Genomic DNA, 15885 nt, shown 5'->3' with positions numbered 1-15885 from the left:
AGCCCCAGTCCTGCTGAGGATGATCCCGGGGCGGATCCCCCATCACCCTCTGACCCCGATCGCCCGAGGCGGATCCCAGGACAGATCCGATCCTCTCTCGTCCACCGCGCATCCCCTGAGGCGGGGCGGGCCCCTTTAAGGCCTGTCCGTCCCAGCGCCTCAGGGCAGGGGGCGGTAACGCGGGCGGCGCCCTAGCCCTGACGCCGCGCGCTCCGCCCAATCGGCTGCCGGGTTCCTCTGAGTCGGGCCGGGGCAGGCAGCGCCCGACGCCTCCCCCAAGGCAGGGCAGCGGCAGCGGCAGCCGGGGCTGACTCAGCCCCGACCCCCCCGAGGATGAACATCATGGATTTCAATGTGAAGAAGTTCGCTGCCGATGCGGGCACCTTCCTGAGCCGCGCCGTGCAGGTACCGGCGGCCGGCCGGGCGGGGGAGCAGAGTCCAGCCGCCGCGGCACGGGCTGTGGGTCGGGCCCGGGCAGCGCCTGTGGCGGCGGTGCTGGAGGCTGCGGCCTGGTGCTGGGTGGCTGCTGCGGGGCCCGGCGGCTGGGGCGTTGGTCCGCGCTCGGTCGGAGCCTGGCGCCGGAACCGGGCCCTACGCCGGTCCCCGCATGCTGGGGCTGGGGCGGCGGCGGGGTGTGTCACAGACTGGCCTGGACCCCTGGCTGCGCGCCCCTGTCCCTGCTGGGGGGCGGGCATGGAGCTGGGGGGTGGGGCGCTGACCGTGTCTGAACCGGGCTGTGTGCTCGGAGCGGGGTGCCCCGAGCTGAGCGGGGTGAGGCGACGGCGCCTCTTGTCTCGCCTACCCGGTAGTACAATAACCCGCGGCTGATGCCAGCTCTCCAGCGGAGCCGGTGCAGTCGGCTCCAGTTACAGAGCGAGGCGCCCTGTTTAAAAACCGGCTCCTCCCTCCAACCCCTCCCGCCTCAGGTGTGAGCCTTTCTTCTTTGGTGGGCGTTTACGCCGCGCCCCTCGGCGCTACAGGGGTTTGTGAAGGGGAGACGGGAAACCCCAACCCACAGGCCTGGGAGGGGAGGAGGAGTAATTCAGATGCTATGGACATGGGGCAGGGCATGTACAGTAAGTACTCTATCTAGATAGAGCAGCTGTGTCTTACAACAGTGAAGGAGTACTTGTGGCACCTTGGAGACTAACCAATTTATTTAAGCATTGTCTCAAATAAATTGGTTAGTCTCTAAGGTGCCACAAGTACTCCTTTTCTTTTTGCGAATACAGACTAACACGGCTGTTACTCTGAAATCTTACAACAGTGTTGTACAATGTACCGACACAGGATCTGTTAACCCTTTGGGGGTCTGAAATGTGAAGGTAAATTTCCATCAGTAAGTTTAAAAAAAAAAAATTGTATCATCTGAAGCAAGTGAACATGGGTGATGTACCTTAAGCAGCTGGCCTGGCATATGAACCTGTCTGAATACTTTAAAAAGATGTACAATCTCTCTGTAAGGAGATGCTGGTGGATTTTGATATTACTTCAAAAAACTTTCTCTTAGCAGTCTTCTGTCTCCAAACTACTCTTGCACAGTGTCCTTAGCATTAAAAAAATGAAACTGGCTCCTGTTCCTTAGTCCGGGGGGGGGCATAAGCCTCTGATCTTGTGTTATGTAATCACTGCCACAGCAAATCTTTTCAGGTATCAGACTCCCAACTCATTTTGGGGGTGTCATAATATTTTTGGTGAGTCACAATAAGGCTTTGAATTTGCTTAAAATTTTAGGATGCAAAAAAGAATACTTTAATATCTGGCCAGAATCTAGCCATGACCCTGAGAAAATAGTACTGTTTTAAATCTTCACATTCAAGAAGGAACCATGTGGATCAGTGGGATGGTTTGTAGAGGTGAGATAGAAACATAACAGAAGACCCAGATTAGTGAACAATCGGTGCCATTAAAACAATCTTAAAGCTGGTATGGCTTCTTTATGAGCTGGATCGTTTCCTCTTCTAGCACATTTATCTCTTTTCTGTCCTCTTCGAGGTCTTTGGGGGTGTCTCCATACTTCCCAGACTTTTTTTATGGCCCGTCCCCCCCCCGATTATGTAGTGGCTTACTCTCTTTCCTCAGTGGACGGGGAAAAAAGAGGCACAGTTTTCCTTGTATTGTAAGATCTCTATGTAAATCTTGTGATTTTTTTTTTTTAATATCTTGATTCCTTTTTTGCATGTAAATCAACTTAACACTTAAGCCTACTGTAGATCTTTTGCCATCTACCCTGGGTTAAAGTTGGGGTATGTTGCACTGCTGTGAGTCATGGCTTACAACCAGTGCACTGCCATCTATGTTATTGGTTTTCACCAGTGTAGCTACATCCGAGGTTAAAACCTTAATGTAGACAAAGCCTCAGTGGAAATGCAGAAGTGAGTGTTGCTACATCAACTGCTGACCAAAGAATACAATCAAAGGTTTCAGAGTAGTAGCTGTGTTAGTCTGTATTCGCAAAAAGAAAAGGAGTAGTTGTGGCACCTTAGAGACTAACCAGTTTATTTGAGCATAAGCTTTCGTGAGCTACAGTTCACTTCATTGGATGCATTCCGATGAAGTGAGCTGTAGCTCACGAAAGCTTATGCTCAAATAAATTGGTTAGTCTCTAAGGTGCCACAACTACTCCTTTTCTTTTTAAAGAATACAATAAGCTTAATATTTTTTTTTAAAAAAAGCAGGTTCGTGTTGCCTTTGTCACCCTGCTCATATGTTGTACCACTTCTACTTCCCCCCACTCCATCTTTTCTCTCTAGATTTTAAATTCTATAAGCCACTATCTATGTAGGGACTGCAAATACAGTGCTATACTCCTTCTTTGTGTGGCAGCAAGCACTGCTCTGTGGTTTGTGTTAAACTCTTCTTGTGTTCTAATGTTCAGCTGGCTTGGTAGTATGGAGTATAAGCAGCCATAGAAATTGTCTCTAAATGTGAAACATCTTTCTTTCAAAAGAAGGTTTACAAAGCACAATGTGAAGCATTATAATACAGTTGTAGGAAAATAACTTCTAAGTGCTTGCTCTAGCTTGGTGTTCCTGAGGAAGTTCCTGGAGATGCATAACAAGAGGGTGCATAACATTTTCAAGAGGACCCAAGCCCTATTCAGTTGGGTGCTTTTGAAAATTGTACCTTGAATTTATATTCAGTGGCGGCTCCTTCATCTTCAGCAGATGTAGTTGACCAGTGCTTATCTTCCTCGTCATTGCCCACTCCACTCACCAGCTGTTATTCTGTGGACTGACTCTTAGAGGGAAGCTGTTGCCTCCTTAGAAGGTTGTCTCTCTCTGGGTGGGGAGGACCCTTAAAGGGACAACTCTAGTGAAGTTGAAGCTTCGTAGCAGTCATCACCCTTGTAAAAACAGGTTCTGCTTGCTGGGAACAAAACCAAGTTTTTGTGGGGTTGAAGAGTTCTTCCTCATCCTCATCTTGATTGTCATTTAAGGAGGAAGGTGTCCAGATGTCCCTGGTCTTTGGGGAAAATGGAATCTCAAACTAACCTGAACAGCAATTGTTGGGAAGATTCTAGAGACCCTTCTCCCAACTAGCTCCCACAACTAGTATGCTCCCTATCAAAAGCCAGGCAAGAATGGGTCAGTCTTTCCCTCCTCCTGGGGCCATACAGCAGAAGCCGTATCTCTTGTTGTGTGGCCTCTGGAGTTGGGGAAGGTAGTGGCTCTGTTTCAGGAGCTCACTAACATGGCCTTTTGCGTCTGAACAGCTCTGTAACACCAAGGTATGAAGGGGTAGACAGAGTTGTTCCCATGTGGAAAAAGCCAGTTTTTCCCTTAAATAAATTGTCCATATTACACACCAGCTGCTTTTGTTATTTGGTTTAATGATAGGCTACTGGACTAGATTCTGCACTGGTATGATCCAATATGGCAATATGTTACGGTGTCCTAGAAAGCAGCCTAATTTTCTACTCTGAATAGAGCTCTAGAAAAGTGTTACCTTTCTTTTATTAAAATGTAACACCATCTGCCTTTTTTGGAGCAGCCATGTGCTAGCTATCCCTTAAAAGTTAAAGGCAAAGCTTTAGGGTGCAGAACACTGCCACCTTTACCTTTTCAGTTTTGAATGTTAAATACATAAATCATGAAGAGGATATGAAATAAAGCCATTTCAATTTTAGAGTTTAAGGTAGCTTTCACCACTTTGGGGAGAACTAGGGTGACAGCAGAATGGCATTGACTTAGGGGAACATCAATATGAAAACCATTTCTGTCTAAAAATGTTACTACATTGCGAATAACGTTCAGAATTAATGTACGTAAGTCTTTTCTCTCAATTGAAACTGTACTTGATACCACTTTGTGTGTATACAGGGTGAATAGTAAAATTGTCTAATCAGCTTCTCTGTTACTTGGAAGGCTCATACAGACATCATTAGGACAATAGAAAAGCTCTTCATTTGTAAGACAAATGACTTAGAGGGTGCTGTATCAAAAATGACAGTGTAACTTATCAAAATTAGTCAACCCTCAAAAGTAAACTGTGGTGAATGTCACTTAGCACCATAACTTATGTGATGACTTGTAAATGCACTTTCCCTGCCCCAGGAGCTTTCAATCTAAGAACACAACAGAACTAGAAATGTCTTAATGTCTATGAAACTTCAGTTTCTGTACCCTAAACTTCTTTACACTACAGGTTATATGAGAACTAGAGAGAGAAACTAACCAATCTTATTTGACTTTCTGAGTATGATGAAAAAGTGTAAACAAATGATGAAAAAGAAAATGAGTTTAATTATTAAAAACATGAAGGTATTTGCATTTGTATAAAACACTAGATCCATATGTTCTATGCACTCTTGACCTTAATTAAAAATACAGCAAAATGGATACCTAAACATAATTAATGTACAGCATCCACCATGCAGCAGTTAGAAACTCAAATATCCTTTTTCCAGCAATTCCACACCTTTTTAAGTTCCCCTCTCTCAGATGCTGCTATGGTGGTGGTGGCAGATTGACTTTGCGGGATGCCCTTCAAATATTTGGACTCTTAGAGATCAGGGAGAGGGAACTCCCATGTTGTGAAATGTTCCTCATGGAGAATGCCGAGCCAGCAGTGTTGTCTGTCTTATGCTAGTGGGCACTTAATCTTGAGCGGTTTTGATGCTCTGTGATATGGGACTCTCTCTACCATTGCTTCTCCGCCATTCTGGACTTTGATTTTGACCTCATAATCTCGTAAATTAGAAACCCACAGACAGCCACTGAGAATCATGGCAAGACATCCCAGTTACCAAGCAGGCAGCTGCATTCTTCACTAGCTTCAGTTTCTGGATGCTTTTAAAATGTTGCCCCACAGAATGCATTGGAGTAGTTTCATCTTGGAAGATGATGGCATGGATGATAGTTGTGAGGTTCACATACAAAATGAATGGATGCAGCCTCCTAGCTTTATGTAAATAATAAAAGCTGAGCAAGCCACATCTTCTGGTAGCAGCTGGGAGTCTAAACGGACCCCTGTGTTGTGAATCTGACAAACAAATGGTGGAGATGCGCACACACTTAAACAAGCCAATATTCTTGCAGTCTCTTTTGGTTACTTCTTCCAGACAGGTAATTTCACTTCTACCTTACCTGGATTAGTTTTAGCCAGTTAGTTCTGCACAAGTCTCACACAGATACTAAGGTCAGTATTCTTTGGTTGGGTCTGAGGAAATGGAGACCTACTTATGCTCCTTTTCTAAAACTGGAGTTGTGTTAGAAATCTCTTCATATAGTAGTAAAGTCACCTGGAATCTTAGATCACAGGTTTACAGAAGGAATTACATTGGTGTACTATACCAGCAAAGCACTACTAGTGTTGCTGCAACTGCTAGTGGTAAACTGTACGTTCGATGGCATAGCTAATCTAGGCTAATAAACTCTACCAGCAAAAGCATAGTTTCCACGCTAGGACTGTTTTGCCAGCACAGGTATGTCGGTGACAAATCACACCCTTGACCTACATAGCTATGCTGGCAACAGTTTGTAGTGTAGATTTGGCCTTTGTTCATAATCTGTTATAACCAAGAGCTACATGTTTTATGAGCCAAACCTTAATGTTTTTATAAACTTCAGTCTGCTTGATGGATGAGGGTCTGTTTTTGAACTGATTCAATAAGGCAGTGTCTTGATTAGTAAATTTGGAGTCTACATCTGTATTCTAATTCTCATCATCAAAAGAAACGGTGCATGCTGTTACTCTTCCTATTAACTCCTTATTCTTTTGCTAGGCGCGTTACTTTTTTTCTGTTGTGGAAAACCTGGTTTAATCAAACTTCATTTAATCAAACATTCCTTTTAGCAAATGTAAAGCAATGTAACAGTTTTGAAATTATTTTTATAAACATTAGAAAACAGAACAATATTAATATGCCTACAAAATAAGACCACAGACAACATTTGTGCAGATCATTGCATTGATGTGGATCCCCAGTGAAGATGAACATATGTCCAGTCTTGAAAAGGAGGCACTACCAAGTTACCCTTTTTCACTCTGCATAATGGAAAGAGAAACAACGTTGTCCAATCTGATTCCTTTTCCAGTTAGTTTTGCTTTTGGTTCTCTTGTACAACTTACTGCAGAGAATGTTGAAGTTACTACAATTGAAGTTACTGCAGCCAGAATACTTTTAGTCTGGTTATGTTAAATCCCGAGAAAGTTTACAATTTAATTACCTAGCCAGGTTTCCTTCTCTGGAAATGCCCAACCTAAACGGGGTTGTCAGATGAGTACGTAATCTAACATTGGAGATGGAGGTGAAAAACCCTAAATCAGTTCAGGGGTTAGAACAAGACCCAGACCCACCAGTGAGCAATTTTCTGTAACTGAAAGACTAAAACTCAACCTAAAATGGCTGGCGGTTGCCTATAGTGCTGGGACTTAAATATCTGCTTGTGATGGGCACCAGGTTTGCAAGTGAGGACTGAGGTGTAATAATAGAGCTGTTTGGGAAAGCATACCTGTCTCTGGATCCAGACACAGATGCTGTGTGCTCTTTCATGAGCATGAAATTTCTCCATGTTAAAACTAAAATCCTATTGTGGTGACTTAAACACCAGTTGAAATGAATAGTATGCTTTAATTCAGTAAGAATTTGAAAGCTCAGAGTATGAACTTGCAAACTCAAATGCACATTTGCTAGCTTTCAAAGGTATCTTCATTTCATTTAAAATTATTTTTTCGGTAATATTAGTAGGGCTTAGTTGCTGAAGACTGAGTAAAGTGTCAGTCTTCAAAAAGGCTTTTACATGAAATAAAACATAATTAGATAAAGGCTAACATTACATGAGGGTGTTTGTGCTGACCAGACTTGCATTGCTAATCTAGCTCTTTTTAACCAATAGTTTACTGAAGAAAAACTTGGTCAAGCAGAGAAGACTGAACTGGATGCTCACTTGGAGAACCTCCTCAGCAAAGCAGAATGTACTAAACTGTGGACAGAAAAAATTATGAAACAGACAGAGGTTTTATTGCAGCCAAACCCAAGTAAGAAACTTGTTGGGTTTTTCATCGATACTTCAGTGTTAACGGGCTTGTCTATTTGTGTGTGTATTTGGCAGAGTCGCTGCTGCATATTTAAACACACTGCAGTTCATTGTTCCTGTTTAAAACTTACATGTACAAGATGTACAATGCTTTTTTTGATATAATGCAATAAATTAGCTCTTAATTCCAGTGCAAAGACTTGACTACATAAAACGGCATCTGGAATCTATAGCAGAATAATGATTGTGTGAGGGTTGTCTCAAAACATCTTAGGCTCTGATCCTGTCATATCTCATCTAAGCTATGCAGGGTCTGTCTTCATCAGTACTAAGATGAGAGAATTCCCCCTACCCCAAAGGAAAACAAAATGCTCGGGAAGATATGTTGATTATTTAATAGGTGTCACTCTTCCCTCAGTCTGTATTGTGTCGCTTCTCCACCATTGTATTAGGGGCATGATGCTGCTTGATATTTTTCTTTGAGAATAGGAAGTAGGGTTCTGATCACTTGGCATGTTACCTTTAGTGACTCTTTACGAAAAAGAGTTTTGATTAGACTTTGGTGAACAAGGCCAGCACACTTCTGAGTTTTGCAACATATCTGTTCTGGCCATGCCCTTCTGGTTTGCTTTTCACAAATATTTGAGTGGTGGTTTACTAGGGAAATGTTCACAAAACTTCAAGTTTTCATGTGTATTTGTGGAAACCAAAAGTGCTTGTATTCTTCTTCAGCTGGAAAATAAACAAGATCATGATCCTTAGCTGATAGGTCACACACAAGCAACAAAGCTCAAATGTCAAATATTGGCAGTAAATCCTTAAAGTGAATAAATTCAAATAATCTGCTCACAGAATAAGACTAAATTAATCAACTAAGCTTCTCATTACAAGATATTGGCTTAACTCCAAGTTGTAAACCTAATATCCTAGCCAATTTCTAGCTTGAATGATTTTCTTGAGTTGTATTCTATCTCAATTCCCCCTACAGTTTCAATTGGTTATAATCTTCATTTCCTCTTCTAGATTTTTTTTTAGTGGGTCATATGATTCTCATTAATTAACATAGATTAAACTATATAAACTGTTTTTAATGTCTTTTGGGGTGGATGGGTTGATGTAAATAACAGTTAACTGAAATCACAGATTTTTTTAATTAAATCATCATTTAATCATCAAGCAGGAAACATTGATTTAAATGCTTAATCTTTATCTTACTTTGCATTGTACTCTTTAGTTATTTTCCTAAAGACAGGTTGATGGTAGTGGTTACCAACCAATGAGAACATACTGATTTTCAATTAAATATAGCCTTTACACTAAATTTGGTGCTTTTTCCTAACCAGAGAAACCTTCCCTATAGACATTTAAGCAACTATATAGCTTCACATACATTTATTCATAATCTTAACATTTACATTTTTAAGTTAAAATATTAACTAATACCTTAATTTGCTAGATTAATTTTTTACTCATTTACGTTGAGCTATATTTGGATAGAAATTGGAATTCAATTAAAAATGCACGAACCAATTTTAAAACTGTTTTATCGAACAAAAAACATCTTAAATGTGCTGGACAAAGTTTAGCAAACCTGTTTTCGTTTGACACTGGCCTAACAAACAAAGGAAGTATTATCCGTAGTTATTGAATTGAACTGTTTGTGTATGGTCACTGTTCTTCAAAACTTCCATGCTACTAGATCTCATCCGCACACACCTCATTTTTGATCCAGAGATTGGAGAGAAAACGTGCTTTCCTGCTTTTTTTTCAACTTTCAGTTGGCTTTTCAATGAACTAGTCATAGAATATTTTCTTTTCAATGTATTCAATTCTTTCTGCGCCTGCAAAAGTGGCTACTGCCATCAAAAGCTGGTTTAGCACTTCGTTAACAACAGACTCTGGTCCCAGGTGCTCAGCCAGTGACTTCCACCAGTTCGGTGAATCTAAAAATTTCACAGCAAAAGTGGTATACTGCTTCAATATTTTTACTTAATTTAAATAATTGTAATAGATTATACTGAGTTTAGGCCTTAATATATTTGAAATTATGGCAGCCTACACTGATTTTTTTTTAAAGAGTGCAATTAAATAAATCAGATTTCTTTTTTATTTAAAAAGTTGATTATCCACCCTGCATAGGGTTCCATCTTAATGCAAAGTGCCATGTACAATTATAGCAAGAACCCCTCAACTTTATGATTCAGTCTGTAGCTGCTGATCTTAAAGTAATAGAAAAGCTGTGTCAAAGTCTCTGTTAGTCTGGAAGCTGTTCTATATGCTTGGGTTAACTCTTCAGTGTGATAGGCATAACACAGACTTTACTCTCTTTAATTGATAAGTACCCAGATCTGTACAGAAATACAGCCTGCATGCATTTCCCTGCCTCACCACTCCAGAGCATTCTTTGGGCTAGGGTCAGAGTTCTCTGCAGGTTTCCATGTTCCTCCTGCAGTACATGGCTTTTTTTCTTAACCATGGAGCACTTTAACCTTGGCTGGTCCTGCAGCTATACCAGGGCTCCCTGCTACAAAAACATCCCAGTCGCTTCCCTTCTCCTGCCCAAAACTTCCTATGTGGCTGAGAGTCTTCCCCGACCCACCCAGCCTCTGAGGTTTCTAAGGTTAGCGTCACCACCTTGGTTTCTGTTCAGCTGTTCCAAATCCAAGCTCCCTGTTGAGGAGTTAGGAGAATCTGTTTTCCCCAACTTCAGCCAGCCTCCTTACTTACCCGTTGTGTGGTCAGAGTACAGTCGCTCAGGGTAACTGCTTTCCATTTTCCCTAGCTTGGTGGGTACACAAGCACGGTCAGCCCACGGTGGATTCCATTTTTACACAGAGGTATTCACTGATACTATGAAGTTGTGAAAATTGCTGTACCTACTAGAAATCATAATTTTTGTAGGCTGTTCACATCTTCACAGTATTCCATGGGAAGCGGGACCTAAACTCTGTTGCAAAATACGTGGATTCTCTGACATTCTGGTGTGGCAAACTGGAAATCCTGTAAGATTCTCTTAAATTAAAAGATGGGTGTTTTTGATTAATTCAGCATGAAATTGAGTGTTACAACTGGTACTGTTCAGATACAAAATTCAATTTTATGGTGTTCCACACTTAGTTTAATATGCCAGTTTTGTATTAAAGCATAGTTGCTTTCTAGAACCTGTCAGAGGTGAAGCTGAGTGTTTTGGCCGCTGCATAAAGTGGTGAGTGAGGCTCATGGTATCCAGGAGGGAGTAAGGCAGTTTAGGATTGTGGAACAAGCACATTAGCTGCATATGTCCGCCAAAATGAGCGACAGTGAAATAGTTGACCGTATAGATGCAAATGGTCATCTTTGGGTTTCAGTCTTCACCTGCTGAGGTAAGTGTAACAATTCATGCCTCTCAGAGCTATTGTTTCAAGCAGTTTGTATACTCAGACCTCCAACTTACTCTTCCTTCACATCTTCAAAGTTTTCCTGACATCCAGAAAAATAGAAAACACTTCTCTTAACTGAATGGTGCTGAAATCATGGAGCATACTTGTTGCAAGAGGTGGATTCCAGAATAAATTCTGCAGCAGCTGGATACACAGACCTTGAATAGAAATATAATTAAAAGCCAAATTCTATGAAACCTGTATATTATAGTTCCCCATTACATAAATAGAATGGCCTATAAACAAAAATGCTACCTCCATTCTCTTCTTTGGGGCAGAGGAGGAGCAGATGCAGCAGAGAGTTAAGTTCTTTGCTTCCTACAGCCATAGGATGATTGAAGGGAATTTTGACCTCAGTAGATGAGTGGCTGATAAACAAATGGTATTGGGAAAGATGTGAGTCCCCAAGCTAAGTAACTTTCCCTCCCCTTTCGCTCCCTTCTCTCCCCCCTCTGTCCCCACACCTTTGAAATGGTGGGGATTCAGACATGTAGGGGAGGGTTTCAGTGTATTTGGCAACAAGTCACACTTACCACAATTGGTAGCTAGAACTAATGTTCCCCTACTCTAAAGGTAAGCAATGCTTCCTTGTCCTTCATATGGAGCAGCTGCTAGGAGCAGAGCAGCAGTAATGCTGAGGCAACAGCTTCAGGTTCCCCTTCTGAACTCAGTTGGGCCATCTACTTGGCAGGAGTGCTATGGGAGGTTGAGCTGAGTGGTCACCCTGGCTTGACTGTAAGTCTATTATTCAAATCTAGGTTCCAGTGCAGTGTCTGATCTCTCTTCATCAGCAAACTTAAGGATCTGAAACACTTGTCAAATTTATTCACTTAAAATCTGAGTGAACCAGAGACAGTTTAGACTATAAATAATAAAATTACAGTGCTTTGAGTCTCTGGCTTGAAATAATAGAGAAAATAAACTTAAACACTTACATAATTTGGATTTCTGGTTTTAAGAGAAAAAAATAAACAGCTTATAAAATGTCTCACTAAACGTTTAACCAGAAGCCTGAGTCATTAACTACAGTGTAAATAATGAATGGATGGCAATATCTCAATAATGCTATCTAAACCTTACTTTCAGCTCTCTGAATTGTATTCAGTTCTGATCTAATCTGAAAATACTCAGTTCAAATCAGCTATCTCTCTTCAACTTGAGTGTCACACCTTAATCTGTTTTTCTCTAAAAAATGCTTTCTTTAATGCTGTCATAAATATAAAGGGAAGGGTAAACCCCTTTAAAATCCCTCCTGGCCAGAGGAAAAATCCTCACCTCTAAAGGGTTAAGAAGCTAAAGGTAACCTTGCTGGCACCTGACCAAAATGACCAATGAGGAGATAAGATACTTTCAAAAGCTGGAAGGAGGGAGAGAAACAAAGGGTCTGTGTCTGTCTGTATGCTGCTTTTGCCAGGGATAGAACAGGAATGGAGTCTTAGAACTTTTAGTAAGTAATCTAGCTAGGTATGTGTTAGATTATGATTTCTTTAAATGGCTGAGAAAAGAACTGTGCTGAATAGAATGACTATTCCTGTCTGTGTGTCTTTTTTGTAACTTAAGGTTTTGCCTAGAGGGATTCTCTATGTTTTGAATCTAATTACCCTGTAAGGTATCTACCATCCTGATTTTACAGAGGTGATTCCTCTACTTCTATTAAAAGCCTTCTTGTAAGAGAACTGAATGCTTTTTCATTGTTCTAAGATCCAAGGGTTTGGGTCTGTGGTCACCTATGCAAATTGGTGGGGAAGGTTTAGTAAAAATCCTAAGGAAGTGGGGTGCAAGGGTTGGGAGGATTTTGGGAGGGAAAGACATGTCCAAACTACGTTTCCCAGTAAACCCAGTTAAAGTTTGGTGGTGGTAGTGGAAATTCCAAGGGCAAAGGATAAAATTAATTTGTATCTTGGGGAAGTTTTAACCTAAGCGGGTAAAAGTAAGCTTAGGAGGTTTTCATGCAGGTCCTCACATCTGTACCCTAGAGTTCAGAGTGGGGGAGGAACCTTGACAAATGCTTTCTGCATAAATGCTTTATTTGGTACCTTTAAGACATGTATATCTTCTCTCCACAATCCAAGCACAGCCATTTTTTCCTATGAGTAATGGAACTAAAGGCTCTGCTACAGAAGAATGCTGGATTCTAAGTAGTAGTAATGGATATGTAAACAGGGTGAACGGATTTGTTTATGCTACAGTTAAAGGGTACAAGCAATCACTAATGTAGGGAAAGCCTACTTGGCGCTATACAATAGTCCTAACCCCAAAATGCTACTGTAGCTCACGAGAAACTTGTGGCAGATGTATGTGACAAGTGTATGACAGTTTCAGTGGTAAGCATAAGTGCTCTTTATGAAATTAGAGATCAGCCAAAGTTACAAAACTCAGATCATGATTCTAGCCAAGTCAAAGTTTGAGGTGTATTCACATCCAAGGCTCAGTGTCAAACCGATCTCTAGCACATTAGAGATTTGAAATATTAAAGAAATGAAAGCTGAAGAGAGCATAACTTGTGTGGCTTCTAGACTTCAAGTGTCTTTTAAAAAACAAAAACAAAAACCCTCTTTCATACTCAACAGATTCACTCACTACATGTAGTGATCTCTACTACTGACTCTAGAGGCAGAGTTTTTACTAAGTACTTTTGGAAACAGACGTCTGTGTGGCTCTAGGGAAGAAGGCTGTGTTCTGTTCCTGGTGAATTCAGAACTGCTTACTGAGGCCATGTCTACCTTAGAGAGCTTACAGCGGCACAGCTGTACTTACGCAGATGTGCCGCTGTAAGATCTCTCGCGTAGTAGCTCTAAGCTGATGGAAAAGAGCTCTCCAATCAATATAATTAAACCCCGCCCCCAATGAGTGGCAATACCTATGTCTGCAGGAGAGCGTTTCCCACCAACATAGTGCTGTCCACACCATAGTGCTTCTGTCGGTGTAATTTGTCACTCAGGGGTTTTTTTGGGTTGTTGTTTGTTTTTGTTTTTTTTTTCACACCCCTGAGCAACATAAGTTATACTGACGAAAGTGCTAGGCTAGGTCTACACTAGTTTACAGATGAAATCAGTCGAAATTGCAACTGCATTTAGTGACAATGGGTATGGCTCAAGTGTTAGGGATGATGTGCCCTGCATAACCTCTGATACTGCTGATGTGTAAGAAGGTATGAATTTGCTTTATTACAAGAGCCTGTGTTGAATTTTCATGGATAATATTAGAAATACTTGTAAACAGAGCAGATGGAGATTTAGACTAACTTATCATAGGTAGTGACAATCACTTTATCCGGTTTCGTCAATTACCTAATACTTTGATATTCCTTGAATGAATTAATTAGTAAGTTGATTTTCTATGAGTGAGTATTTTTTAAATACTGCTTTGATTTACAGTAATTGCACTTCAAATTAGCAAATAACATTTTTTTTAGATGCTAGAATAGAAGAATTTGTCTACGAGAAGCTGGACCGCAAAGCACCAAGTCGTATGAATAACCCAGAACTACTAGGCCAGTATATGATTGATGCAGGGAATGAGTTTGGCCCAGGAACAGCATATGGTAAGTTCGAGCCAAAGAGATGACTCAAATTTCAAAATAATAACTGCACAAATTTATGTATTCAATGTACATCTTTGAGAATATTAAAGCTCTGAAGCCTTAATCTAAAATGAAGATGAGGGTAGCATTAGTTATAGCTGCTGTTGGAACCCTAACTCTACCCCCCTAGTGGATGCATAACTTTACTACCTGAACAGATAGCTCACATTTTGTTTCCCTATGAATTTCGAGTCACAAGGGAAAAATGGAGTTCCTTTCTTTTGAATACAGTGATTTCTTTGAAAAAGATATGAAATACATATGTACTGTGTGCAGAGTAGAAATGCTGTGGGAAACAACTACATTCTTGTTTAAAATCTCAGTGCAGTTTCATAGTCCTGACTTTTTTTTTTAACTACTTTCTTCAAGGGATTATTAGAGTTAGAGTAGATTTGTTCATGGATATGTTTCTCTTACTCCCCCAAAAACGTACTCCTCTATAATGTCATCTCTGGTATTTTCAAGGAAAATTTTAGAGACTGGGTCTTAATAACATGAAGTCCAGTTCTCATCTTCTCTTAAACCTACCCATCAGTTTAATATAGGTAACAGTTAAAATTAACCAACTGTTTAATATATAGGTATATTGTTGCCAAAATACACGTACTACAAAGCTTGATAATTTTCATTTCAGAACACAAGCCAGCTGAGCAAGTAAATCAAAAAACCTTGTTTTGTGAGATGAATTTCCACAAGGAATTGAATCATAGATCTTTGCATCTGAAATTAATAGGATTTTCTGTTAAGTAGAAGATAACCTACTCTTTCTGTTTGAAGCATCCAAGTATAGATTTTCACAGAAAGTGTATGGGCATAACTTCAGTAATGGCAACCTTTACAATCAGAGAAGTGACAAGACACTTTAAACATCAGTGGCTGGTTGTCCAAGTATTAACCAGGCCTGAAGCTTGCTAGTCTTAATATAAAACAAACTAAATGAAACTCAGCTTATTCATACCAGTGTGTGTAACTTCTTATAAGTATGCAGCCATTGCAACTTGATTGATTCATTTTAGGATGCAAAAATAAATAAGTTACAGCATTAGCTTTCAAATAGTTTCATTGCGTGATACTTAACATGTTGAGCAAGGATGAATTTTGGTAGGAAACTGGTATTGATTAGCACTTGCACTGAAAAGTTCCATACCTCCAGGGCATACAAAACAAACTTTGAATGATAAGGTCCCCAGTCCCTTTCCTCTTTTAATTAATTAAAAATTCTAAGAACAGTAAAATGTGTGATCATTGAAAGCATCTGATCATGGTGTCTCTCTGAAGTTGTTTTCATAACCCTGTTCTTCAGAATCAAATTTACTAACCTTTTGTATTAAAGTACAAAGCCTACCTGTGTCTTCAAAAGTAGACTTTCAGAGTTTACATAAAATGCAAAAAGCATTCTCAA

The 15885-nt window shown here is 40.6% G+C and overlaps 1 protein-coding gene across 4 annotated transcripts in view; it reads left to right on the top strand.

Annotated features, from left to right (window-relative positions):
* Positions 1-245: 245 nt before the first annotated feature.
* SH3GLB1 (SH3 domain containing GRB2 like, endophilin B1) overlaps positions 246-15885 on the top strand; it is a 34067-nt gene continuing 18427 nt past the window's right edge. The window contains exons 1-3 of one of the 4 annotated variants that reach the window (XM_048861385.2): positions 246-405; positions 7341-7482; positions 14316-14444. In XM_048861385.2, the coding sequence (XP_048717342.1) occupies positions 334-405; positions 7341-7482; positions 14316-14444 (343 nt within the window). In that variant the 5' untranslated portion in view covers positions 246-333. The remainder of the gene's footprint in view (positions 406-7340; positions 7483-14315; positions 14445-15885) is intronic. The other 3 variants (XM_048861386.2, XM_048861387.2, XM_048861388.2) reach the window with 3 other exon arrangements.

This window comes from Caretta caretta, chromosome 8 (genome assembly GCF_965140235.1).
Source record: "Caretta caretta isolate rCarCar2 chromosome 8, rCarCar1.hap1, whole genome shotgun sequence".
Classification (NCBI taxonomy): Eukaryota; Metazoa; Chordata; order Testudines; family Cheloniidae; genus Caretta; species Caretta caretta.
Note: the sequence above shows the minus strand (reverse complement) of the source record. Positions and strands in the feature narration are given on the sequence as shown.